Source organism: Podarcis raffonei, chromosome 5, assembly GCF_027172205.1.
Source record: "Podarcis raffonei isolate rPodRaf1 chromosome 5, rPodRaf1.pri, whole genome shotgun sequence".
Classification (NCBI taxonomy): Eukaryota; Metazoa; Chordata; class Lepidosauria; order Squamata; family Lacertidae; genus Podarcis; species Podarcis raffonei.
In genome coordinates this window covers 97080151-97106784 of record NC_070606.1, presented here as the reverse complement: position 1 = coordinate 97106784, position 26634 = coordinate 97080151, and the positions used below count along the sequence as shown (strand labels likewise).

General features: G+C 47.6%; 1 protein-coding gene across 3 annotated transcripts in view; it reads right to left on the bottom strand.

Annotated features, from left to right (window-relative positions):
- Nucleotides 1-366: 366 nt before the first annotated feature.
- The window catches only part of ECEL1 (endothelin converting enzyme like 1), a 54894-nt gene continuing 28626 nt past the window's right edge, over nucleotides 367-26634 (bottom strand). For 2 of the 3 annotated variants that reach the window (XM_053390824.1, XM_053390825.1), the window contains exons 5-18: nucleotides 26517-26609; nucleotides 25545-25669; nucleotides 22569-22791; nucleotides 20713-20811; nucleotides 17772-17846; nucleotides 15018-15121; nucleotides 13688-13746; nucleotides 13179-13230; nucleotides 11755-11822; nucleotides 8242-8366; nucleotides 4962-5027; nucleotides 4252-4347; nucleotides 3218-3294; nucleotides 368-1038 (exon numbers count right to left, since the gene is read on the bottom strand). In XM_053390824.1, coding sequence (XP_053246799.1) covers nucleotides 939-1038; nucleotides 3218-3294; nucleotides 4252-4347; nucleotides 4962-5027; nucleotides 8242-8366; nucleotides 11755-11822; nucleotides 13179-13230; nucleotides 13688-13746; nucleotides 15018-15121; nucleotides 17772-17846; nucleotides 20713-20811; nucleotides 22569-22791; nucleotides 25545-25669; nucleotides 26517-26609 — 1362 coding nt within the window. In that variant the 3' untranslated portion in view covers nucleotides 368-938. Of the gene's footprint in view, nucleotides 1039-3217; nucleotides 3295-4251; nucleotides 4348-4961; nucleotides 5028-8241; nucleotides 8367-11754; nucleotides 11823-13178; nucleotides 13231-13687; nucleotides 13747-15017; nucleotides 15122-17771; nucleotides 17847-20712; nucleotides 20812-22568; nucleotides 22792-25544; nucleotides 25670-26516; nucleotides 26610-26634 lie in introns of all 3 variants that reach the window. The other variant, XM_053390827.1, reaches the window with a different exon arrangement.

Genomic DNA, 26634 nt, shown 5'->3' with positions numbered 1-26634 from the left:
CCTCAATGAATCTGTCCCCCCCTCCATCAAAAAAAAAATATAAATTTGACCTTTTTTGTAGCAAGGAGAAATGTGCTGGAAAGTATGGGATAGCAATCGCTTGACGCGATCCTGTATAACCTCCCCGCAAACAGATCAAAATAAAGGCTCGACAGAACGGGGGTTCCGTATAACCTCCCCGCGACTTTTGTGTAGGCAGATCAGGATGAGTGCTGGCCTAGAAATCACCCTGGTCCTCCCCCCTCCCCAAATATCTACCGTACATGCCCTGCATTCCCTGGTGTGCTTTTGCTCAGGGGAGAAGGGGGCAGGTGGCGCATGGCATGCCAGAGTGGGCAGCCTGGGGCAGAGGCCTACTGACTCTGCCCATTTTAGAGAAGGCCCTGATCAATATTTCTAGCACCCAAGGAGAGTTTGGGAATGAGCTGGTCTTGAGAGGAGACCTGGAGACGATAAGCTTTGAGGGGAAATTAGGAGGCGCCTTGGTTTGGCCTCGTCCGCCATCTTGTTTTGTTTTGTTTTCCCATATCTGGTTGGAGAAACAGGCCTCATGTTTGCCATCTCCATCTGGCTTGGCCCGGCTTGGCTGTGGTGTCCTCTCTTGAGTGGCCTTGCCTGAGTTTGGCTGTTCCTCTCCCAACCAGCAGCGACACAGGTGTGCACAGAGGTCTGTGTGAGGTCTTGGGGAGAAGAGTGCCCAATTTCTGCAGGAGTCGGTCCATCCCCACCTCCCAAAATAATGGCCCTTGTCTGTCGGTGTGCATGTTGGTCCCGGAGAACGGGGCCAGCTCGGAGCAACAGGGTGTGTTTGTGGTTGTGTGTGTGTTTCCCTCATTTTTCTCTGTCCTGCCGGTGGGCAACGAGGTTTAGAGTGGTGGCGACTGAGCCCGGCGAGCGTTTTGGACAATGCCAGGGGTGGGTTGGAGCGGGCGGCTCTTTCACCAGACGGAGCATTTGTGAGCTGGGTTCATGGGTGAGTTCTTGGGGCAGTGGAAGACCCGGCCGAACTCCTCGAACTGCGAGACGCTGCCCAGGACCCTACAGGCGAGAGGGAAAGAAGAGAGAAATAATGCAACGGCAGCCACAAAAGCCTGAGAAGGATTGTTGTATAAAACGAGAAGCGTGGGACCGCACCTAAGATGCCTCTCCTGTTTTGCAACCCTTGATTCCTCATGTGGAGGCTGGCTGCAGGGGCTTGGTAGAAAGAGGGAAGCACTTTTCACATGCTCAGATTCCCTCTTTGCTCCTCCTTCTCAAGATCTGGTGGCTGCACCCTGACAGCTGGGTGGGAAATGTTTCAGATTTAAGCTCCTGGCAGCTCCAAAGGATTAGAATAATAGAATCATAGAAGATTTGGAAGAGACTCAAAGGGCCATCTAATCTATCCTATCTAATCTAAATTTATCATTAATTTAATTCCATTTATTCCCCAGCTTCCATCTGACTCAGGTATGAAATCTCTCATAGGCCTTCACCCCTCTCTGTGTGTGTCATCCCCCAAAGCAGTGCATCTCTCAAATCAGAATCCAAAACACGCCCATTTCCCTGGCTGAAGCTGATGGTCTGGAGGTTTCTCCTGCCTCCTTCAACATGCAAACACACCATGTCCCAAATTTGGATATTGGCCTGCCTGCTCTTCGAGCAGGCTTCCCCAAACTCGGCCCCCCAGCTGTTTTGAGACTACAACTCCCATCATCCCTAGCTAAGAGGACCAGTGGTCAGGGATGATGGGAATTGTAGTCCCAAAACAGCTGGAGGGCCGAGTTTGGGGATTCCTGTCTTAGAGGAAAGGCCTGGGAAGGCTGGTCTACCAGGGATGCCCCCAGCCTGGCAGGGGAAATTTGCTGAGCAGTCAAGCAAGGAGACCACAGAGGGCGACCGTCAAGCGTGGGTTGGCAAGCAAGGCTCTCGGAACACGAGAGTGTCCATGTTTTATTTATTTTGTATCAACAATCTGTGCTCTATTTAATCTCAGCAATGTTCAAGAGCCATAATACAGTAGGAATAAAAATGAGTCAAAACTATAAATTCAGAACTCAGTTTTTAAAAAGCCTGCTGGAGATGGAAAGAAGAAAAAGCCCCTAGAATGGCAGATTAAGTTGATGGACTATGCTGAAATAGCAAAAATGACCAGAAGACTCAGAAATCAGGAAGACCAGAATTTTAATACGGAATGGGGGAAATTTATAATCTATCTTAAAAACCGTTGTAAGCAGCTAAAATCGTTAGTGGGGTTGGAACAACAATGGTGAATTTTGGACATAATGGAGATGCAAAAGATTTGGATTATTATAGAAGATGCAGGAGCAAAGGACTAACATTAGGACCCACAGAGGAGGGAAGCCCAGGAGATTCTGTGGAATCTTGTTTCTATATTGTAAGTTGTTACGTTATTGTAAAATTTTCATTTGAAAAACGCAAATAAATAAATTAATTTTTTTTAAAAGCCTGCTGGAATGAAATGAAAGTCTTTAGGAAGAGCCAGGCGTTCAACAGGGAGGGGACCTGCCTGATCTCAACAAGAGGGGAGTTTCACAAAATTAGGCCTACAATACAAAACACAGAACTCCTGGTAGATATGACCCATTCATCCAAGCAGGGATTCTTGCAAAAAGATCGAGCAGGAATATAAGGGATGGGATGGTCCCTGGGGTATTCTGGACCCAAGCTGTCAAGGACCTTGTAAATTACCCGTATTTTTCGCTCCATAAGACACACCTGACCATAAGACGCACCTAGTTTTTAGAGGGGGAAAGCAGGAAAAAAAATATTCTGCGCAGAGCATGTAAGCCACAATCACTTTTCTTGCTCCCGTCTGTCCTTCTTCCCGCTTCGCTGAGAAGCCAGTAGAGCAAGAGGTGTTGCTATCGCTCTCACTGAAGCCAGCAGAGCAAGAGCGATAGCTGCACAGCGAGCGACAGACAGGAGCCATGGCTCTGGCTGCGGAGGCATCCCTCAGCTTGTGACTGCAGTGGTAGCCGAGGGATCCCTCTGCCACCCAGTGCATTCACTCCATAAGACGCATAGACATTTCCCCTAACTTTTTAGGAGGAAAAAAGTGCGTCTTATGGAGCGAAAAATACGGTAATGCAAGCACCTTGAACCTGGTCCCATAGCTTATGGGCAACCAGTGCAAGCCAAACCCAAACAGCATCCCTTCTCCTTCCTGTCCCCTCCTCTTGCACACAAACACGCATATGCACACACACCCAGGTACCTGTAGTGTTCAGGGGCGTGTTTGTCGGTCAGCACCTGCAGGTAGATGGATTGCGAGCGCCGTTTGATGCACCAATTCTGCAGGGAGAAGAAGCGAGAAGTGGAAGGCTGGATCTGTCAGAGACTGGGGAGGGAAGGTCCGGTCTGTGGCTCCAAGGTGAGGCTGCCTGGGAGGGCCCAGGGCTCTCGAGTTCTTAGCCAGTGTCTCAAGCCTCTTTGCCTTAGAGACCAGGCAGCCCGCTCCAGCCCTCCACCAGAAACGCCTTTGTCTGTGTGGCACAATGGTGGTAGCAGCAGGGGTCTCTGGCCAACGTTAGGAAAGGCAGAAACAGGTGCGCATGAATCCCTCGCCCCCTTTGCTATTGAAATGATTTATTTTGTTCTTCCTTTGTTAAAAATTGCATTCGCTTTTGATTCCTCTTCCATTCCTCTCTTCCTTCTTAGCTTTTTGCTGCTGTCTGTGGCAATAGCTGAATTGGATGGCAGCCATTTCACGTTGCCAGAATGCCCTCAAGCTAAAGGTCATTAAAACTTACACACACACACACACACACACACACACACACACACACCACTCCCATTTCAGTCTCCAAAGGCTGAAAACTAGAACAGTAAAACTGTTTAAGCTCTTTGCAACAGCTCTTTGCAAAAGCGCACTTTGCATTTTTGCAAAAGTTCTTTGCAAAAGTGCTCTTTGATGCAGCCTTCTCTCCTTTAAACATCACACCTTCCAAATTTGGCTCACAAGATTGATCCTGATAAGGATCTGGGCCACCCCTCCTGTAAGCTCCTGAGTATAACCTTTCCTTCACCAGCCTGGATCTCTGCAGATGGCTTGGACTCCTGGCAGGGGCTGATGGGAGTTGTAGTCCAGAACATCTGCTTGGGAGCCAGGATGCTGAAGGGCGCATTAGTGAGTTGAGAATGCTTTGGAGACGCCTCAGACTGATGAGACAGGGCAGCAGCGTTTGCTCAAGCCTTTGGGGTCTGATCCAGGAACCCCAAGGAATCATTCCCCGGGCACAAAGACCTTACCTGGGCAAAAGCGATGAAGAAAAGTTGTTCATGGGTGTATTTGAGCGGGTGGAGAGGATTCTCGGGACCGTTTTCCCGCACCCACTTCTGATAGGCCTGCAAGAGAAAGTCTTGCTCAGTGAAATGAGGGGGCTGCTCCCCGACCCTCCTTGCAAAACACTCCCCAAAGGTGAAATTGCTAAATGGTCTTGGTCCAGTATACCCGAAGGAGCGTCTCCACCCCCATCGTTCTGCCCGGACACTGAGGCCCAGTGCCGAGGGCCTTCTGGCGGTTCCCTCATTGCAAGAAGCCAAGTTACAGGGAACCAGGCAGAGGGCCTTCTCGGTGGTGGCACTCGCCCTGCGGAACACCCTCCCACCAGATGTCAAAGAGAAAAACAGCTACCAGACTTTTAGAAGACATCTGAAGGCAGCCCTGTTTAGGGAAGCTTTTAATGTTTAATAGACTATTGTTTTTTAATATTCTGTTGGAAGCCGCCCAGAGTGGCTGGGGAAACCCAGCCAGATGGGTGGGGTATAAATAAATTATAAATAAATTATTATCACTGTGGGAGGGAGTTCCACAGTTAACTAGGCACTGTGTGAAAAGCACTCTGGCACGGGTCTGTCAGCCAAATTGAGCTTGGGCAGATGTCAGGCAGACACCCTGTTGGGTGGACTTTGCACATGTGACTGGGAACTCCTCTTCCCTCGGGGTTGGGGGGACTTACATAGTAGGCGAGCTTAAGTCCCCCCATATCGGCAATGTTCTCCCCAAGGGTATGCTTCCCGTTCACCTGTAAGACAGACAGACAGACAGACAGACAGACAGACAGACAGACAGCAGAGTTAGGATTGGAGATGCTTTCTTTCCACCATCCCACAAAACCCCAGTATTGAGAACAGAGGTCCTCAAACTGTTTTCTCCGGGCGGCACCAATTTTTTATTGATAAGGAAAACACAGGGAAACAAAAAGAATCAAATCCTAGCAGTGCTTAATTGATAGCACAGAACGCAACTGCTTTATAATAGGATCATGAGACGTCCAGAAAGTATAAAACAATGCAGCAACATAAGAACACAAACTCTTCCCAAAATATAATTACAAATCTTACATGTGCACCTGAAGTATGTATATGAACTCAATGGGAGGCATGAGCTTGTCTTTGTCAGGTAATCTCGTTTATGTCCGGTCTAATTTGAGACAAACAAACTCTTGTCTCATCAACACAAAGAAACCTTTCTCTTTCCTGGTCTTTCTTTTTTTTTTATTGATTGATTGATTGATTTGATTTTTGAATTTTATTGTTATACATGTTTTTATACTGTATTTTATGCTGCTTTTATAATTAAGTGTTTTAAATTTGTTGTTAGCTGCCCTGAGCCTGGTTTTTGAACCGGGAAGGGCGGGGTATAAATAAAATATTATTATTATTATTATTATTATTATTTGAAAATCCCTGTTTCTTTGCCCTCGAATCTCCTCACCACTCTTGTCAACCTCTCCTGCCTCACCCTTTGAAAACGCCTCACCCAACCCCTATTCCTCCCTCCTTACACTTCACCCAACACTATGTGTTCATATAAAGGCTTGAGTGTGTTCCCAGACATCCCCAAAGTTGGATTGCGACCTTTTTAGTGCCTGGGGCTCCCCTGCCTTTAACAGCTGGGCGTTGGGCAAACATTCACCTGGAGTACTGTGTCCAGTTCTGGGCACCACAGTTCAAGAAGGACACTGACAAACTGGAACGTGTCCAGAGGAGGGCAACCAAAATGGTCAAAGGCCTGGAAACAATGCCTTATGAGGAACGGCTAAGGGAGCTGGGCATGTTTAGCCTGGAGAAGAGGAGGTTAAGGGGTGATATGATAGCCATGTTCAAATATATAAAAGGATGTCACATAGAGGAGGGAGAAAGGTTGTTTTCTGCCGCTCCAGAGAAGCGGACACGGAGCAATGGATCCAAACTACGAGAAAGAAGATTCCACCTAAACATTAGGAAGAACTTCCTGACAGTAAGAGCTGTTCGACAGTGGAATTTGCTGCCAAGGAGTGTGGTGGAGTCTCCTTCTTTGGAGGTCTTTAAGCAGAGGCTTGACAACCATATGTCAGGAGTGCTCTGATGGTCTTTCCTGCTTGGCAGGGGGTTGGACTTGATGGCCCTTGTGGTCTCTTCCAACTCTATGATTCTATGATTCTATGATTCAATTGCCCCTTTCCAGGACTGGCATCCAGCGCTGATTGCCGGGTGACCCGGATGTGACGTCTAGTTCAGCAAATGCAGCCACTTTGGAAATTGCCAGCTGGCACCAAGATGCCAACTTCCAAATGCCATGGTAACTGTAGAACTTTGTTCTGCCACTGACACGGTACGATATGATACGATAATCTTTATTGTCATTGTCCCATACAGAACAACTGGGCATTTGCTTCTTACTCAAAAGCCTGTCTATATGATAGTGGGCCAAAATACAGGTCCGCCCTCCTTCAAGGGGGGGCGTAACCCTTCCTCTTGCCCATTGAGTTATAATTTGCGATGGCTGCCTCCTATAGCAAATAGGAGGAAGGTACTAAGGGCACTTCTGGTTTTCTGTGGGTAAAACCTCAGTGCCTAGGACTTGCTGATCGTAAGATCGGCGGTTCGAATCCCCGTGGCGGGGTGAGCTCCCGTCGCTCGGTCCCAGCTCCTGCCAACCTAGCAGTTGAAAAGCACCCCTAAGTGCAAGTAGATAAATAGGTACCACTTTATAGCGGGAAGGTAAACGGCGTTTCCGTGTGCTGCGCTGGTGCTGGCTCGCCAGCTGCAGCTTCATCACGCTGGCCACGTGACCCGGAAGTGTCTTCGGACGGCGCCGGCTCCCGGCCTCTTGAGCGAGATGAGCGCGCAACCCTAGAGTCGGACACGACTGGCCCGTACGGACAGGGGTACCTTTGTTGTTGTTTAGTCGTTTAGTCGTGTCCGACTCTTCGTGACCCCCTGGACCAGAGCACGCCAGGCACTCCTGTCTTCCACTGCCTCCCGCAGTTTGGTCAGACTCATGTTTGTGGCTTCGAGAACACTGTCCAACCAAGGTAAAGGGTACTAAGGGCACAAGCCCTATTCATCTATTCTATTTATTTATTATTATTATTTATTATTTATTTATTATGACATTTGCACCCGCGCCTTTTCTCCAAGGTGCTGAGGGTGGCTGGCATACACACCTCCCCCCCCCCATTTTATACTCACAACGACCCTGTGAGGTAGGCCAGACTGAGAGGTCGTGACGGGCCCAAGGTCACCCAGTTTAGCTCCATGGCTGAGTGGGGATTTGAACTCAGGTCTCCCAGGTTCTAGTGTGATATTGTAATCATCACTGGCTCTCCAGTGGACTCCAGACTTTTGACTCTCCCCAGAGGACACGCCTGGTTACAGCGATCAGAGCTGTATTAAATTTGTTCCTCAAATTCTCCTCTGCAAATTTTCACTTTCATTATTTTAACTGATTGCCTGCACCTTGGGGTGGGTTACGACAATTTAAGACACGGCGTTAAGAACAAATCAAGAAAGCCCTGTTAGAAATACAATTTTTAAGTGGGTCCCATCATATATTCTCTAGTTATGTGAACGCATGCCCAATATTTGTTGTTCATTTTCAGAATATTTTATATCCACCTACTGATACCATTATTTGATAGCCATGCTGTGATAGTATTGAATATCGAACTGGATTTGAGTGATGATGCACAACGCCATTCAGAATTTTGACAGCTTCTGGAGCGGGTTGGGTGGGTGTGTTTCAGATTTGATGCCTGCCTCAAATAACAAGCCGATATTTGGATATTGTGGGGAAATGTCACAGCCAAAGGGCAAATGCAGATGTGAGGTCCCAAAATTTCATCTTTTAAAAACATGGACAGTGGAGCTGAAAATTTGGGCATTTCCCACATATTTGCAAACACTGGTTTCGGGTTCTACGGCGGACTCTTTGCAAAGGAGCTCTCCCCCTTTGCATGGCACACCCCAGCTCACCCTCTGGTTGTAGACCGTGAAGTTGTCATACAAGTTAACGATGCATTCTGCCTTCTTAAGAAACTTGCTGTAGGATGAGTCGGTCCACCAGTGCATCAGGTTGCCATGGCGATCGTACTGGCCTCCTGCAAAGCGGGACAGATAAGGGTCAGTCACAAGGGTGACCTCAGAGATTTTGCTGCTATAGGGGGGAGAGGCTGCAGTTCTATTGCGGTTTGACTGCAGGAGTGTTCACATGTTATCCACACGTAGCGTTCAACGAGTGTACACTTTGTGTACCTGTGCACACAAGAGCCGAGCTGTGTGTATCCGCAAAGTGTTCATTCTTTCAAAGAAAACCCTTGCACGTGTGTAGAGAGAGCTTGTACCTGGGTTCAGTGTAACGTGAGAACAAGCATCAAGAACGCTCAAGTGTTTACGGAAATAATTCATTGATTGGCTGGGTGTTTGCCAACGGAAGGGGAGCTAAGATAAGGCTTAGAACAGACTTCCGGGTTAGCGCCAGTGGCGAGTGGCGGAGTTCCTCCGATCGGAGGAACGGGCTCCGTGGAAACTGGGTCTTCCCGCCTCGGCGAAGGTGGGGACCCGCTAGAAATCCCAGGTGGAGGAAGCCTGGGAACGTGGGGTTCGGCAGGGCACCAGGAGCGCCTCCCCTACTCGCGGGGAACCCCATTTTGGGGCTCCGGAGCGAAGTGAGGTGAGCGGCGCGGTGCTGTGAACTGATTGCTATTTTCACGGAGGGAAGCCGCATAGCCATTGCCGGAGAGCGCTGACTTTTTCCTGTGGACAATTGGACTCTAAACAAGTACCCGTGAGTAGAAACGGAAAATTGGATCAAGAAACATTTTAATTTGGCATCGAAGCGGGAAGGTTTAAAACAGGAAGTCCGCCTTCCGCTTTTTGTAAATAGACTGAAGCAAAAACCTTGTAAGCTAATAGCCTGGAAAGTCGTTTGTAAAGGTCGAAATCTCCTTCATTTATAACCACTAAAACCCCCTTGAAGCAGGAGAAAAGGGGGGGGGGGGTTTGACTGTTCAAGCCTGCAGGAGAAAGAGTAAAAGAAAAGTAAGTTTCCACCGTCTCAAACCTGGGAACAGGGTGTCAGAGACAGAAATTGTAGGAGACGTTCATTGACTGTAAATGGAACACTTTGACAGATAGTTAAACAAAGAGAAACAAACTGATTCCAATGTTGCCTTTTGCATCCTAAAGAAACAAAATATTTGAAAAACGAAAGTAACTTTCCTTTGTTGGATATGTTTTAAAAAGATGGACACAAATAGAAACTGTCTCCTCTAGAGGGAGCTTGTTAAATTGTTGCTGCAGTCCACTAGTCCACTAGGGGATTTTACAGCTGCGAGATTAAGATCGTGGGACCAGTCTTCTGACCTTGAATAAAAATGTGTTGGGAGGAAGTTTTGGTGCTGGCCTTTTGTAAAACAAATGCTTTGCTGGAGCATTTGCATGAGAAGATGGATTTGATGAATGAGAAGTTGGACTTGATGACTGTTGTGGTCAGTAAATGCGGACGAACAGGGAATACTGACACAGAAATCATACAGGGACCAACCCAGGAAACTGGTTCGACTGAGCAAGTGCAAGGGCAAATGATAATGGAGGAGGTGGCGGATGCACCTCAAGTAATGCAAACGGAGAGATCCGAGGCCCTGCAGAAGCATAAGCCGCTGCTTTTGAAGATTGAATTTGCAGTGGGCCAGGGGAGTCTGAAGCTGAGGAGGCTCTTAACTTTGGAGGGACTTTGAAATATGCTGTTAATTATTTTTTGGATTACATTGATGACTGCGGGGAGTGGGACTGTGGGGAATGGGTTGGTCTGATGAGGGGAGATGGAAAGAACTATCGGCTGGAATCCCCCAGAGATCTACTCCTCAAGGAGAAAGCAAAGAACTTAAGAAAGAGACCAACAAAAGACAAGGAGAAGTGCAAGTATAAACAAGAAGAAGGAAATCTGCAGAAGGGGCATGGAAGAGACTTAAGGGCCTCGGACATAAGATCACCAGGTTGATGGACTGGATGGAATGGACAGTAAGGACTGACACAACCCGAGACCAGGAAGAAGGGACGTTGGATGAAAATTAGAAGAAAGTCTACAAAGAAAAATTTTTATTTTGGGAATTAGTGTAAAATTATGAATATTAGGGAAAATGTTGGAATGAAACTATCTGGCTTTAGTAGAAATGATATCAGGAGTTATGTATAAATAAGTATTAAATTTTAAGCTTTAAGGTATTTTATGGTAAGATAAGGTTAAATAAATTAAGGTAAATTGAATAACAGAATATGGTGAAAGATGGAAAGGATTTGCTGAGCTAATTAATAGGCTAGACTGTTAAGATAAATTATTCAAACAAAAACTGAGAAAGATGGAAAGAATTTGCTGAAATAATAAATTAAGCTAGAATACAAAAAGGGAGGTGTGAGGAGGTCAAGGAAATAAGCAAATGAAAGAAGTAATATGGGATTTGTATTTTCTTTCTTTTTTGTTGTTGTGGTGGTGTTGTTGTATTGGTTTTTTATGTATTTTTTTTGTCTTTTTTGTTTTTTGTTTTTCTTTTTTCTTCTTCCTCCTGTACTTTTGAAACTCTGAATAAATATCATTTAAAAAAAAAAAGAAGATAAGGCTTAGAACAGACCTAGCCACAGGACATAAAACATATTTTTAAATATTAAGAATATAGGACGTCGTTGAGTCCAGAGTTCCATGATGAATATATTCAAACTTAAGTTGAAAAAATGAGGAGGCAAGGATCAACATCTAGTTCATACAGGGCTCATATTTATGAGTGAGGAAAAGGGTTTTGTGTTTCAGGGATGCATGCCTCTTCTGTGCCCCATTGTGCAGATGAAAGAATGAAAATGGATGGCCTCTAGTAGACATTTGCAGTCTCTGTGGGAGCAGCTGCAAGGCCTCCCTTCAAACCAGGCCAGGACCGGCCCTACTATGAGGCAGAGTGAAGCAACCGCCTCAGGTGGCAGATTATTGGGGTGAGGGGCAGGCAGCATTGGCGAGGTGTTTCAAGGACAAACCTGTGGGTTTTCCACCATGATCCTTCTAAGCCTGGGTTTCCCAAACTTGGGTCTCCAGCTGTTTTTGGACTACAACTCCCATCATCCCTAGCTAGCAGGACAAGTAGTCAGGGATGATGGGAACTGTAGTCCAAAAACAGCTAGAGACCCAAGTTTGGGAAACCCTGTTCTAAGCTAACCTGCTTCCCTCAGGTGTGAGAGGATGGTGAGGACTCACCATTTATTAAAAACCATTTATGAAACCATTTAATGCTTTAAAAATTCTCTAGGAGGCCCATCAGCAATACTGAAGTAATATTAAGCCGCCCGTCTGCTTGGCTTCCATAAACTGAATTGAATTGGTTTCTGCCTCAAGCAGCAAAATGTACCAGGCTGGCCTGGTTATTAGGTTTTGGGAAGGTTCGGGGAGATGATTATCAGGCCCTGAAATAGGTTTGGGGGAGGGAGGGGGGAGGGGGAGCTCACCCCAGTCATCGTAGCCGTGTGTCAGCTCATGTCCAATAATCGTTCCGATCCCGCCGTAATTCAGGGACCTGTAGGTGGGAGATAAAACGTAGGGGGCTATGGGGTGCCAGTGAAACAGGGGGTCGAAGGGTTGGTGTTATGTACTGAGCTGAATAGGATCCAAACTGCAGCAGTCTGATTGGTCCTAGAACAATAGGATTCAGAATGCAGCAGTCTGATTGGTCCTAGAACAATGCAGCGGTATGATTGGTTGGCAGGAACCACCCAATCATGCTCCAGATAGAAGTGAATCCACAACCTGATTGGCTTACAGTAGAATTCTGGAATTAGCCAATCATGTGCAGCCCATTGTGTAAATAATGTATATAAAGCAGATACTTTGAGGGGACATTCATTCATTCCTCCTCACCACTATGAGCTGAATAAAGAGCATGAAATCACTTTGCGACTCTGAGTATATTTCAGTTGGGGAACAGGTGAGAGCCCAGATTCCGCAAAAAGATGGAGAATTTTAGGCTGGAAATCCGCGAGGGGCTAGAGGGGCATGATCCAGGTCAGCACTGTCTTCTGAATCTGCCCCAGGCTGATAATATTAGTAGTAGTAGTAGTAGTAGTAGTAGTAGTAATAATAATAATAATAATAATAATAATAATAATAATAATAATAATAATTTATTATTTATACCCCTCCCATCTGGCTGAGTTTCCCCAGCCACTCTGGGCGGCTCCCAATTGAGTGTTAAAAACAATACAGCATTAAATATTTAAAACTTCCCTAAACAAGGCTGCCTTCAGATGTCTTTTAAAGATAGGATAGCTGCTTATTTCCTTCACGTCTGAAGGGAGGGTGTTCCACAGGGTGGGCGCCACCACCGAGAAGGCCCTCTGTCTGGTTCCCTGTAAGCTCACTTCTCGCAATGAGGGAACCGCCAGAAGGCCCTCGGTGCTGGATCTCAGTGTCCGGGCTGAACGATGGGGGTACTTTCTCTTCAGAACAAACGTGGCCACTTTTCAGCACATTTTTCGAAGAGCACATTTTTATAGTTTATTCACCCTCCCAGAATTGTGTGATGAAATAAGCAGAGCCCCAGCGTTCCTATTAAGGAAGGGATTGCTTTTAAGGGACAGGTCATCATCCCCACAAAACTTGACCTGCAGAAGAGAAGAGTTGGACTGAAACCCGCCAGCCCACAATTCTTCAGCCATGGGCCGCCTGGACGTTGTAGGACTACAAGTCCCATCATCCCTGACCACTGCCTAAGCTGGCAGGGGATGATGGGAGTTGTAGTCCAATGGAATCTAGAGACACCAGGTTGAAGAGCGCTGCTCTAGCCTGAATCGCCACCAGCAGAACCACACACAAAGTGCCCATTTCCCTCCCAGAAGCCCATGGTGCGCTCCCAGTGTGCGGAGAAAGCACTTACTGTGGAAACTCTGGGTCATACAGCGTGGGCTGAAGAATTCCAGCTGGGAACACTGAGGAGAAATGAGACAAAGATGCTAAAGGAACAGAAATTCTCGGCAAATATGGAGCCTTCGAGAAGCTTCCCTGCAGAATGGCAGATGGCATAACGTTAAATTTTGCGAGGGAAAAAGCTCTGTGTTGGTGGGGTTTGCATAGGTCATGTAGATATGGAGTGGCCTTGCCAAATAAAGGTAGGATTCCTAACCCCAGTGGAGAGCAAGATTTGTTGGCTGCTGTGCTGAGATTTTGAGATTCAGTCTCTAGCAGTCCAACTATGGAGCCTGCTTGGGTGGCATTTCAGGGGAACGGTGCTCCTCAGTGCATAGCAGGGCGTGGCAATGCAAATTCCTGACTCTTGCTCCTGCAACGGGCGAAGGAAGGGGTGGGGATGAACTCCACTGTGCAACTTCCCTTTCCCATGAGCTATCCAGTCCCACGAGAGATCCAGAAATGCAAAGGTGTCCATACCCATTTGGTTCTTGTTGGGCAGGTAGTAAGCGTTCAGCGCCTGGGGGGGCAGCAGCCACCTGCAACGAAAAAACACACCTTGATCAAGAGAGGTCTCCTTGCAGCACAAGGTGAGGCCTGCTTGACCCAATAACTGTTAGATGCAGAAGACAACATCTGTCCGCACAGGAATGAGATGGGGTCTCTTATGACCTCCAGAAGGCAAACAACACACTGAATTTCTTTTCTATTACTACAGGTGAGTCAAGAAAGGGGCAGGAAGTATCAGTGCTGGTGCTACTAAGGGATGGGAGACTTGCCAGCCTTCAGATATTGTTGGACTCCAATTCCCATCAGTCCCCACCAGCATGACCAGTGCTTGGGAATGGTGGGGGTTGTAATCCAAGAACAGGTTCCCCAACTCTGTGCTAAGGGAGCAGGAAGCAGATGCTCCAAGGGTTCCTGTAGCAGCTGTCGGAAACAGCTACAGGAAGTCGGAGGCTTCTGCCTGCATGGAATTTCGTGAACCAGTCCTCACAAAATCACTTCCTTCGTTCTCAGAGCAGTGTTTCCCAAACATGGGTCTCCAGCTGTTTTTGGACTACAACTCCCATCTTCCCTGACCACTGGTCCTGCTTGCAAGGGATGATGGGAGTTGTAGTCCAAAAACAGCTGGAAACCCAAGTTTGGGAAACCCTGTTCTCAGAGCAACCAGGTCTGAGCCATCAATCTTGGGTGAACTCAACACCTGCTTGTGTGTCGCGTGAAGAACGCTAGCTGGTTCAAACATACTTTTCGATAGCGGGTTTGGTTCAAAGGAGGCAACGTCCCTGTGCTGTTGCTGCCAGCCACTAGAGGTTGCTCAAGCCTGGGGAAATGAACAGACAAAGAAAGGGAAGAAAGAGGAAGCAGTTGGGGGGAGACTGGGGTGTGTGTGACTCCCAGGCTGTCCCTGTTTCCAAGAGGGATTCCATCACGTACCAGGAAATTCCGATTGCACAATTGAGATGGATCTGACACTCCTGTGCAGCAAACACACTTCAAAAAAGAAAGAAAAGCCGGAAAGACAGAGATAGGAAAATGCACAGAAAGTGTGGGCTGATGCTTGATGCAACAGTGTCTGACTTCCCCACAAGCAACCAGTAGCTCCATCAGTAGCAAATGTCTAACCTCCCGGCAAACAAATCAGGACCAATGTTGGAAGTACCACCAAATTCAGACCTCGACAGTAGCTTTCGTGAGAATTTATGTGCAATATTTCTAGGCTCTCTCCGCTTGGATAACTCAGGGTGCAGGCTCTCCGCAAGCCGGCCTGAGCCGCGCGCTTCCTGTCAAAAGGAGGGATACCTACGCTGACTTGTCCACTTCCTGACGGATCTTCTTCACTGACAACTTAATGCTGAATTTGATGCTGTTGAGGATGTTCTTGAAGTAGGTTTTTTCGTGGACCTCAAACTGTGGAAGGAGACAAGTGAAATTAGGCTCAAGGATTTGGGGAAGGGTTGTAGCTCAGCGATACATGCCAAAAGGTCCCAGGTTCAAGACCCCTGTTGCAAATCCCAGAGAGAAGCAAGCTGCTCGTGTAGGCAGGACTGAGCACGGTGGGGCACTTATGCACCACCCAAAAAAAGAGGGCACAAAAGGTGCATAAAATGTCTCAAGGCAAATCTTTAAAAATGTAGCATAAACACCGACAATTGGGAAACACTTGCCTGCAAGCGCTCCCATTGGAGAGCAGCCTTTACCAAAGGTGTCATGGGCTTTGAAGACACTCGAACTCAGGACGCAAGGGAGAAATGTGCTAAGAGGAAGGCACGCTTGGCAAACCCTCACTGGGATCAACTCCCCCCGGAAACCTATGTCCCCACTGTGGAAGGACATGGGGATTCAGAATTGGCCTCCACAGTCACTTACAGACTCATTATTAAAACTGTGTTTATGGAAGACAATCTTACGCGGCTACAAGAAGACTAAAAGCATAAAGATTAAGTAGTGTTAGGTACACCGAACGATTAATGTTTCTAACTGTTTTATTCACAATAAATTTTGGCAAGTATCAGAGGGATGGCTGAGTTTGCATTTTGCCAGTGAGTTGGCTAGTGCAGGTTTATATGGTTGTCAGACATACAATAAAGATATTATTATTTTGATGAAGCAAACTTCATATTACCCTTGGCTCAACTGTTCACTAATCTTGGCAGCTGATCCAGTGACAGTTTGCCACAAGCTGCTCGTACAGGGAGTTGTTTTTAGTGACTATTACACCTTGCATTGGAAATGACTTGTAACAGTCACTGAAAACAACATGTGGAACTGTTACAAGATCTGTCATGCGCTGCCAGAGAGAGGTGCCCAAGGGTTAAAATGCAAGACTCAAGCCTTCCTGTGTCTGTCAATGCTGGCTTAATATGCCAGCAAAACAAAAAAACTGTAAGAGGCATTTATGTATAGGTTGGGAGGGGGGTTGCCGCTCCAGCAGATATCATGCACATGCAGCCCATTACCAAAATCAGCACAATCACTTTTGTGACTTTTGTGATTTGTCCCCATAAAACACTTCATCACAGTTTCTTCCTATCTATTCAAAGGGCCTTTGCTGCATGATACCAAATGTAACAATTCACTGATAAATGTTCCTATGTACTGGCTCACAGGGAAAACTTCAGAAATTCATCTAGACATGTGAGCTCAGCTACTCAGCAGCCCCTCTGCCTGAGGGATAATTCCTGGCATCCTGATACCTGAGTGCCAGACAGGTAGCCGTTCCAGAAATAACAAACCCAGATGAAGACAAAAGGGTGTGATTAACTTGGCTGGGAAGCAGGGAAATGTAAATATCTCGTTACACTTGGGTATTTGGTGGAGGGCAAGAAGAACCATGGGGCAGGGTCCAGGATGCTCAGATTACTGCCACCAGTCCTCCCCTTTCATGATGTAACCATGATGTATTAGTGATGTAGTTTGGGGGGTGTAACATGGGGATTAGCAGCTAATAAAAGTTTGGGGGCTCTTTTGTTTGGGGCTTCCATCTTGTTCCACCTGGTGGCAGGTGGGAGTCCTGTCGCGACAGTCTTCAATCAAGACCAAGCCTACTGGCTGCTGTTTTGCTCCGGTATTCCTGGCTGGTGTCCTTGTTTTTTGTCCAAGGGAGCCCTCAGATCTCTCCATTAACAAAGTCCTTGGGGTTAGCTGCAGCTGCCGCCCCTGATCTCTGAGTTGCCCCCCCCCCAAAGAGAAGTGCCTCCTCACACTGCCCCACAGGGGCCTGGGAAGCACCCTCTGGCCAGTGCCAGAGGCACCATTCACTTGGGGAGCTTATAGCCAGGGCTGCTGCAACGAACAGCTGTGCAAGCCTTTGGGAGGCAAAGACGCAAGAGGGCATCAGAGGAAGGAGGGAAGGAAGGAGGGACAGAGGCAAGTGTTGCCCATGGCACGCCTGACCATCGGCACATTGGTTGAAAACCACTGAATTAAGGAATAAAAATAACATCTACTTTGGGTTTACTTATAAACTTGCAACCCATTGGCATAGGTTTTGTGACCCGCTTGTCTCTTACAGGACTGTTCCCTGTAAAATAGGATACACAACCACATTGCCTAGGCCAGGTGAGCTAATGTTGCAGCACAGCGTGGGGCGGCTCCCTGTAATTCTGTTTTTATTTATTGCACGCTGCCCTTCAGTTTATAATTACAAAGGTGGCTTCATATGATGAGAACAACAAATCCATTACAAAACACAATAAAAAAAAACCCATTAGAAAAATGCAATTGGGGGGTGGGGGAACCCAGTAATCAACAAAACAGCAGGATAAAATAAAAGCCGCTTCTTAAAACTCCTCTGATGTTAAAAGCCTAGGAAAATCAAAAAGGTCTTTGCCTAGTGCTGAAAACACATCAATGTAAGTGTTAGGCGATCTCCCTTGGGGAAAGAATTCCATAAACAGGAAGGCTCTTTCCTCACTTACCACCGGCCGTTATTTAAACACAGGTGATTAATCAACTGAAAACTCTTTAGTTGATTAATTGGTTGGGCTGCCACTCTCTGCCCAGGGAGGTTCCCACCCCACCCCAGGAAGCGTGGGCACTGGGCTCCTGGCATGCTTGCCTCGTATTCCTTGTCAATCGCTTCTGGGTTGAGCAGGAAGTCTGGGTAGCCGATCATCACCATCATGTGCTGCAACTGCAAGAGAAGCAGGACTCAGATACCTGAGAGGCAAGACAGCTAGAGTGGCCTGCACAAGACCATCCTCAAGAACCTGTGAGCCAGATCAGCAATGCTGGGGAACCTGCTGTTACCTAAAAGCCAGTTCCCCAATGCATTTGCACCTTCAAAAGGCAGATCAGAGCTTAAAGTGAGGGCCCTAGCGATTCCACCTCTCTTTCACCCTGGCAGTGGAGGACAATAGCTATTGGTTTAGTGGTTAAGAGTGGTGGACTGGGACCTGGGAGACCAGAGTTCAAATCTCCACTCAGCCATGAAGCTCGCTGGATGACCTTGACCCTCTGAGCCATTCCTCATAAGGCTTGGTTTCCAGACCCTTGACCATCTTGGTTGCCCTCCTCTGCACACCTTCCAGCTTGTCAACCTCCTTCTTAAACTGTGGTGCCCATAACTGGACACAATATTCCAGCTGTGGTCTGACCAAGGCAGAATAGAGCAGTACTATGACTTTTCTTGACCTGGACACTAGACTTCTGATGATGCAGCCTAGAACAGCATTCGCTTTTTTCACTGCTGCATCGCATTGTGGACTCCTGCTAAGCCTGTGGTCCACCAAGGCCCCTGGATCCTTTTCACATGTACTGCTAGTGAGCCAGGTGTCCCCCATCTTACATTTGTGCATCTGGTTCTTCCCTTCCAACTGTACAATTCTATGATTCTAACCCAACCTACCTCACAGGGCTGTTGTGGGGATCAGTGAGTAGGAAGACCATGTCTGCTCCTTGGAGAAAATAGTGGGATATAAATTCAATGAATAAATAAAAATAAGAGGGCTATAGGAGGTCTCTAGCTGAGTGGAGCATCTGCTTTGCATGCAGAAGGTTTCAGGTTCAATCCTCACCATCTCCAGATATGGCTGGGAGAGGAACCTTGCCTGAAGACCTGGAGAGCCACTGCAAGTCAGTGTAGACTAGCATGAAGCTAGATAGACAGACCCATGGGTGTGGCTCAGTAGAAGGCAGCTCCCCGAGTGCCTACAATTTGAGGCACACTGTGCCAAACGCATCCCCACGGCCATAGCCAGGTTGCTCGAAGGACCACCTTGTCTCTTACACATCGGCCAGATCACTGTGATCATCTGGAGAAGCCTTCCTGTGATGGCCTGGGACTTGGGCTCGGACTCGGAACCAGAGGAGTCTCAGTCTGCACCGGATCCTTTGCCTCAGGCATCATCAGATCCAAGTCTGGGGCCTGATCCTGAAGAGTCCCAGTCTGCACAGATTCCCCTGCAAAAAGCACCAGCTGGGCGGAGTCAGGGGCCTGAGCCTGCCCTGGCTCCAGATGCGGGGATGACCTTGTTGCCTCCAGCTGGGCCATCACTTACAGCTGCTCCACTACCGGTTGGGCCAGGAGAGGCTGAGGCGGCCCCTGGGCCTAGTAACCCACCGACGTCTCCCGAGCTGCAGAGACGAAGGTCTGAGAGAAGGAGAGACCTGAGTACTCGCAGGAGGAGTGCTTGCCTTTGGGTGAAACAGGGAGGTGAGTCGCTGGGGGATCAGGACTGGCCGTTACCCCAACAAAGATAAAAGGCTTTTGGACCCCGCCCCAGGTTGCGGGAGCAACGTTGCTGTATGCCAGATCCTGCCTGAGATCCTGTACCTGTCCTTGCCTCATGTCCTGCCTTGGCCCTGTCGGACTGACTCCTAGCGGAACCCTTGGATCTGGACTGGACCTGGACTGCGTTTCTCAGGTCACCCCTGGGCCCAGCACACTGACTGCCCCAATGTCACATCATCTTCATTTTGTTTCTAGGCACACCAAGGCCGCTTGGTGTGCAGCACTACCAGTAATTTGGAGCACATTCTCAATGAGATCAAACAGGCACCTCCCATGTTGATATTCCGTCAACAGCCATGAAAATGTTTTTGTTCCACCAAGTGTTTTTAGGGAATTAATTTGAATCAGCGTCAGTTATTTGTTCTCCTTTGGTGATTTTATACTTGTATGCCCTTCTGATTATTCTATAGTACACTGCCATAATATATATTTTTTAATGAGCTGGAACTGGCAGTTCATAAATATTCTTAGAAATCATAGATGGATGGATGGATAGATAGATGGATAAATAGTGCCTTCCTTTTGTGCCTCCTGGGTTGTGAGTGCAAAAGGTTTCTCAAAGTCATAGAATCCTAGAATCGCAGAGTTGGAAGGGGGATCCCAAAGGTCATCTATCCCAACCCCTCTGCAATGCAGGAATCTCAGCTAAAGCACCCATGACAGATGACAATCCAACCTCTGCTTTAAAACCTCCAAGGAAGGAGAGTCTACCACCTTCTGAGGGAGACCATTCCACTGTCAAATAGCTCTTACCATCAGAAGGTTATTCCTGGTGTTTAGTCAGAATCTCCTGTATTGTCACGAATCCATTAGTTCAAGTCCTACCCTCCAGAGTAGAGTAAAACAAGCTCGCTCCCTCTTCCATGAGACAGTCCTTGAGATATTTGAAGATGGCTCTCATATCTCCTCTCAGTCTCCTCTTTTCCAGGATAAACATACCCAGTTCCTTCAACCGTTCCTCATCAGGCTTAGTTTCTGGGCCCTTTATCATCTCACAAAGGAGCTGATATGCCTAGCCCAGGCATAGGCAAACTCCGGCCCTCCAGATGTTTAGGACTACAGTTCCCATCATCCCTAGCTAACAAGACCAGTGGTCAGGGACAATGGGAATTGTAGTCCCAAACATCTGGAGGGCCGGAGTTTGCCTATGGCTGGCCTAGCCCTTTCTTGACCTCTAGGGCACAATGCTCAGGGTGTGGCTTCTGGGTCTGGGTAGATTCTTCTTCGGTTCCTCCCCACACAGCCCTGCCCCTCGCCGGCTGCCTACCTTGGCTCTAGCCGCCCGCCGTGTCTCCTCATCCATCCAGTCCAATTCTTCCAGTCGACGGTCCAAGATGTGTTTGATGTCTTCCACCAGCTGCTGCACCTGCTCAAAGGAAGTTGCCCAAGGTGGCATGAGTGAACACAGAAGACACACGCCATTCTCCAAGCAATTCAGGGCAAAGAGATGTGGGGAAGACCCAGCAACCCAAGGCTAGCCCAAGATATTTTGCTGGGACGTCAAAGCACAGTACAGGGGTTGCAATGAGCCCCGCACAGTGCTTCAAAACCCCTGAGACGTCTGCTTTACTCCCCACTGATGGGCAGGAAAGGCCAACAAAATCTGCTTTCTTTCTGCCAACGAACATTTACGAGAAAGGCAATAAAAAACAACAACAGATCAGTAACTACAGACCAATCGGTTTAATAGATAGCATTGTGTCTGAAGTGTATGCTAAGTTCCTTCTCTATCGATCAGAGGCTTAGGCCAAGGCAAACAATGTTTTTTCCAGAAGAACAAGCAGGGCTTTGATCATGGCCTTTATTGACTTGAAAGCTGCCTTTGATTCTGCCAGCAAAGATGGATGGTAGGCCGCATTGTCAAGTTCCAATTTAGATCTCGAATGCTTGCATCTCGTTGGAGCTCTTTATATTATTACTGATGTCAAAGTTAGCACAGCATGCCCTCCAACATTCCTCCAGTGAAAATAGAGACATCCTATTCAACAACAAGGACGCGGGTGGCGCTGTGGGTAAAAGCCTCAGCGCCTAGGGCTTGCTGATCGCAAGGTCGGCGGTTCGAATCCCCGCGGCGGGGTGCGCTCCCGCTGCTCGGTCCCAGTGCCTGCCAACCTAGCAGTTCGAAAGCACCTCCGGGTGCAAGTAGATAAATAGGGACCGCTTACCAGCGGGAAGGTAAACGGCGTTTCCGTGTGCGGCTCTGGCTTGCCAGAGCAGCGATGTCACGCTGGCCACGTGACCTGGAAGTGTCTCCAGACAGCGCTGGCCCCCGGCCTCTTGAGTGAGATGGGCGCACAACCCCAGAGTCTGTCAAGACTGGCCCGTACGGGTAGGGGTACCTTTACCTTTACCTTTACCTTTATTCAACAACAACAACAACAACAATAATAATAGCAGCAGCAACAGCAACTTATTGTACTTATACCCTGCCCATTTGATTGGGTTGCCCCAGCCAATTGAGGCAGCTTCCAGCACACACAAAAACTTAATAAAACATTAACCATTTAAAAACTTCTCCTTGACATCTGATGGGAGGGCGTTCCACAGGGTGGGCGCCACCACCAAGAAGGCCCTCTGCCTGGTTCCCTGTAGCTTCACCACTAGAAGGCCCTCGGAGCTGGATCTCAGTGTCCGGGCTGAACGATGGGGGTGGAGACGCTCCTTCAGGTATACTGGACCGAGGTCATTTAGGGCTTTCAAGGTCAGCACCAACACTTTGAATTGTGCTCGGATATGTACTGGGATCCAATGAAGTTCCTTTAGGACTGGTGTTAAATGGTCCTGACGGCTGATCCCAGTCACCAGTCTAGCTGCCGCATTCTGGATTAATTGCAGTTTCAAAGTCACCTTCAAAGGTAGCCCCGCATAGAGCGCATTGTAGTAGTCCAAGGGGGAGATTGCCAGAGCATGCACCACTCTGGTGAGACAGTCTGCGGGCAAGTCATTGCTACGCCCTCTTTGGGCCCCAGCCCCACCCACCACTGGAAAGTGGCCCTCAGAAGGCTGAATACGGCCCTCAGGCTAGAAAAGTTTTCCCACCTCTGGAAACTCCCAGAATGCATTTTCCCCTACCCAATCAGAACCCTGCCCGCCCACCGTCCGCCATCTTGCGCTGGCTCCTACCTTGGCCTTGCTGGCAGAAGAGAAGTATTCCTCCACAAAGAGAGCGCCCAAAGCCATCCCAAAGTGCTTGTTGGCCTGGCTCAAGCACACTTTCCCCAGCTCCATCTGCTTCTCAGCCCCCTCCATCTCCTTGGCAAGCTCGTGGATGGCGTCTCGGAAGGGCGTCGAGAGATGCTCGCTCAGCACCACCGCAATGCGCCACAGCATGTAGTTGTGGAGGATCCTGCAGCAGAAGGAGCGCAAACCGGTTTAGGAGGGGGCTCGGATGCAGCATATCCTGGTCCGGTGGAGTGAGGGGAAGTAAGGACCCCATATAAGCCTCATTTCCCTCTCTTTCCCTTAGAGGCCCATGCTTTCATATGCGGCAAAATCATTTTTCCAGCTGCAACACCTTAGTCGTCCACCAGCAGGACCACCTTGCATGTAGAAAGCTAGCGTATCAGGGAAATGAGTTCACATCATTTGGAAAACGGTGGGGAGCATTCAGATACGGAAAGCCACGCCCTGGCACTCTGAAGTGGCAGTGTGGAAAAAAAGGTGGCGCCATCGGCAATGGCGGACTCCCTCCGACTTGGAGGGACCAGCTCTGCATGAAACGAGTCTTTTCCGCTACGGCGAAGCGGGGACCCTTCTGGAAATCACAGGCGGATGAAGCCTGTGACCGTGGGACTCGGCGGGCACCCTTAGCGCCCCCCCAACCCGCAAAGGAACCCACTAATGGGCTCCGAAGCGACGAGGGGGAAGTGGCGCGGTGCTGTGAGTCAATTGCTTTTTCTGCGGAGCGAAGCCGCATAGCCGCTGCCGGAGAGCGCTGCCTTCTTCCTGGGACAATTTGGCATCTAAAATAACCACCCGTGAGTACTGAAAGATTGAACATTTGGACTTTAACTAAGAACTGGCGAAATAGAAAGGAATTTGGACTTAAAATTTACCCTAATTTGATATTGAAACGGGAAGGTCTAAACAGGAAGTCAGCCTTCCGTTTTCTTGTAGCCAGAACAAAGCCAAGACAACGTAAACTAGAGCTTTGAAAATCACTTTCAAAGGATTGGCTTTCATCATTTAAAATCGCTGAACCCCCCTTCAGCAGCAGGAGGAGAAGGGGGGTCCTTTTTTTGAGCTGTTTAAACCTGCAGAAGCGAGTTTAAATGCAAAGTAATTTTCCACCGTCCTGATCCTGGAGCGGGGTGTCAGAATTGACGTTTGAAGCTCATTGACCAGAAACAAATGCCTCTGACAGATAGTTAAGAGAAGAGAAACATAGTGATTCCATTGTTTCCTTTCGCATTTTAAAAGAACAAATATGGACAAAATATCTTTAAAAAGAAACTATTGTTATCAAAAGAAAGAACAACTAGAAGCTTTCCCCCTAGAGGGGGACTGTGAAATTGTAACTAATTCCTGGGAACTTGCAGCGGCCTCAGATTACAACCGTGGGAAAGGATTTGTGACCTTGCAGGACAATGTCCTCAGAAGCACTGTTTGGTGCTCTCTGTAAAATAAATGCCCTATTGGATCAGTTAAGCCAGAAGACGGATTTAATGACTAATGCGGCCGGAACTTTTGAACAGGTAGTGGGAAATTATATGGAGCCCACCCAGGAACTAAAACAGGAGTGTGCCACGACAGAACAACTGAAAGAAGAGGATGTTGCTGAATCTTGGGCGCCAGAGATGGAGGGAGCAGCGGCCCAGCAGGAACATAAATTTTTGGATTTGACAAATGAACTTGGAAAAAACCAGACTTGGAAAGATAAAGTTTGGTTAGGTTTGGAAATGGGGGGCTGGATAGACCCCCCCTATACAGGGAGATTTGGACATCTTGAGTCTGGCAATGGCCCGTCAGATGTCTGGAGCTGTGGGGGCTCTCAATTTTGGAGGGAATCTGGAACATGTTTTTAAATACCATATGGAGTCCAGTCTGGTCTATGGAAAAGGGGCTGAGCTGTTGAAAAGGGTCCAAAGCATTACTAAGCTGGAATTCCCACGAATGAAAGGAAAATATGAAGAAGAGCTGCGGAAGGGACATGGAAGAGACTTGAGGGCCTCGGATATAAGATTACCAGGTTAATGTGCTAGATAAGTAGGACAAAAAGAACTGACAAAACCCGGGACCAGGAGGAAGGGACGCTGGATGAAGATTGTTTTTTTCCCCTTTTTTTAATCATTAGGATTGTTCTATAAAATTGATGAATGTTAGAAAAATGTTGAAATGAAATTACTTGGCTCTTGTAAAAATGTCTAAAGAATTAGGTAAGAATGTTATGGTTAGGAGAAGTTGGTAAAAATAAGATTTAAGTTTTAAACTTCAAGGTTTTTTATATGATAAGATGAAAATAGATTAAGGTAATGTAATGACAGAATATTATGAATTAAGGAAAGGATTTGCTGAGATTATTATTAATCAAGATACAAGAAAAGGGAGGAGGAGGTCAAAGAAAGAAGGTATTGAAAGTGGAGAATCTGAGAATGATGGTTTTATTTTTTCTTTTTATTTTTCTGTCTTGTTTTTTCTTTGTGTGTGTGTAATTAAAAAAAAAATTTCCCCCAATAAATATCATTTAAAAAAAGGACTAATTGTTTTGTTTTGCTAAATGTATAATCTGGGCTTAGGAAAGCACAGCAAATTGTGGACCGTAATGAGGCTAAAGGTCCAATTAAAACCAGCAAAAGGAGCGGCCAGCAAGAACCACCACGAAACACCTTTTGCAAACTGGTGCGCAGTGGCACACGGCATCCTGTATGCAGGAGATCTTCTGTGCATAGCCTGAGGCGACTATTGTCTTTCTGGGACTCCAGAGATCAAGGGTGGAGGGAAAACTGGATCCATGCAGTTTTCTGTGGGCATTGAATTGCAGCAAGGAGACTTCCCAACCAGTTAGTTTCACTCCCGTAGGTCGGCCTTGCGAGCAACAGCCCTGTGAGGTAGGCCAGGCTGAGAGATAGCAAGCCGGCTTCCTCTCGGCCACATCCTTACCTGATAGGTGTGGTGTGGATAAGCTCAGACACCCTCTGCATGTAGTCCGTGGCCAGCAGAACCACCTCCTCATCCTCGGAAAAATTGTCATGGAATATTCTGTCAAGGAGCCTCTTCCATTTGAACTGGAGATTAAAAATAAGAGCTTCCCAGAATGTATCCCATTTCTGTCCTTTTTATATATATATATACTGTTTTTATCTATTTTCATGGTACGGAAGATAAATTTTGAAAAAACAATTGTTACAGCAGTAAACAACAAGTAACTTCTGTCCTTTTGACCAGTTCTTTCTGAGTATCACTGGGTTTTCTTTTTGTTTTTTTACTGTTCATTCTGTGCATGACGGGGATGGTGAATGTAGTCCAGATATTGATGGACTACAATTCCCATCATTCCTGCTGGGAGCTGGAGTCCAGCAACACCTGGAGGACCACAGGTTCCCTATCACTGTCATACGGAACAGGCAGCAAGCGGCTGTAACCAAATCCAGCCATTTTGGAGTTGATAGAGAGAGGAGCAGAGCTAGGACCCAGGGGAGCCTGGGCTCCTGATTGACTAAGGGGCGGGGCTATGGCGTGGTCTATAAAGACTGTGTCAAGGTGGGTTGAACCCTCCAGTTAAAGAAGTGGGAGCTTGATTGTATCAGTCATGGACCAGACCTCCATGGCCCATGGAGTGGAATGCATGACCTGTGTGCGGAATGCATGACAAAGGAGTGGAATGCATGATCCATAAGTGGAATGCATGGCCCACGAGTGGAATGCATCACCCATGAGTGGAATGCATGGCACATGAGTGGAATGCATCACCCATGTGTAGAACGCATTCCCTTTTGTGGAATGCACAGCCCATGTGTGTGGAATGCAGGACCCATGGGTGGAATGAACCAGTGGGGTCACAAAACGCCTCTCATTTCTTCCAACTGCTCTCTCCCGGAGGTGGAAAGTGGCCCAATACAACTGCAAACCTACATGAGGTGTGATGCGCTGTAGTTCTCCCAGGGTCACCTTGTTGTACATGGAGTTGATGTCCCTGCGCAGGTCGTCATACTCGGAGACCGTGATCTGAGAAATGGGAGAGGAAACAGGA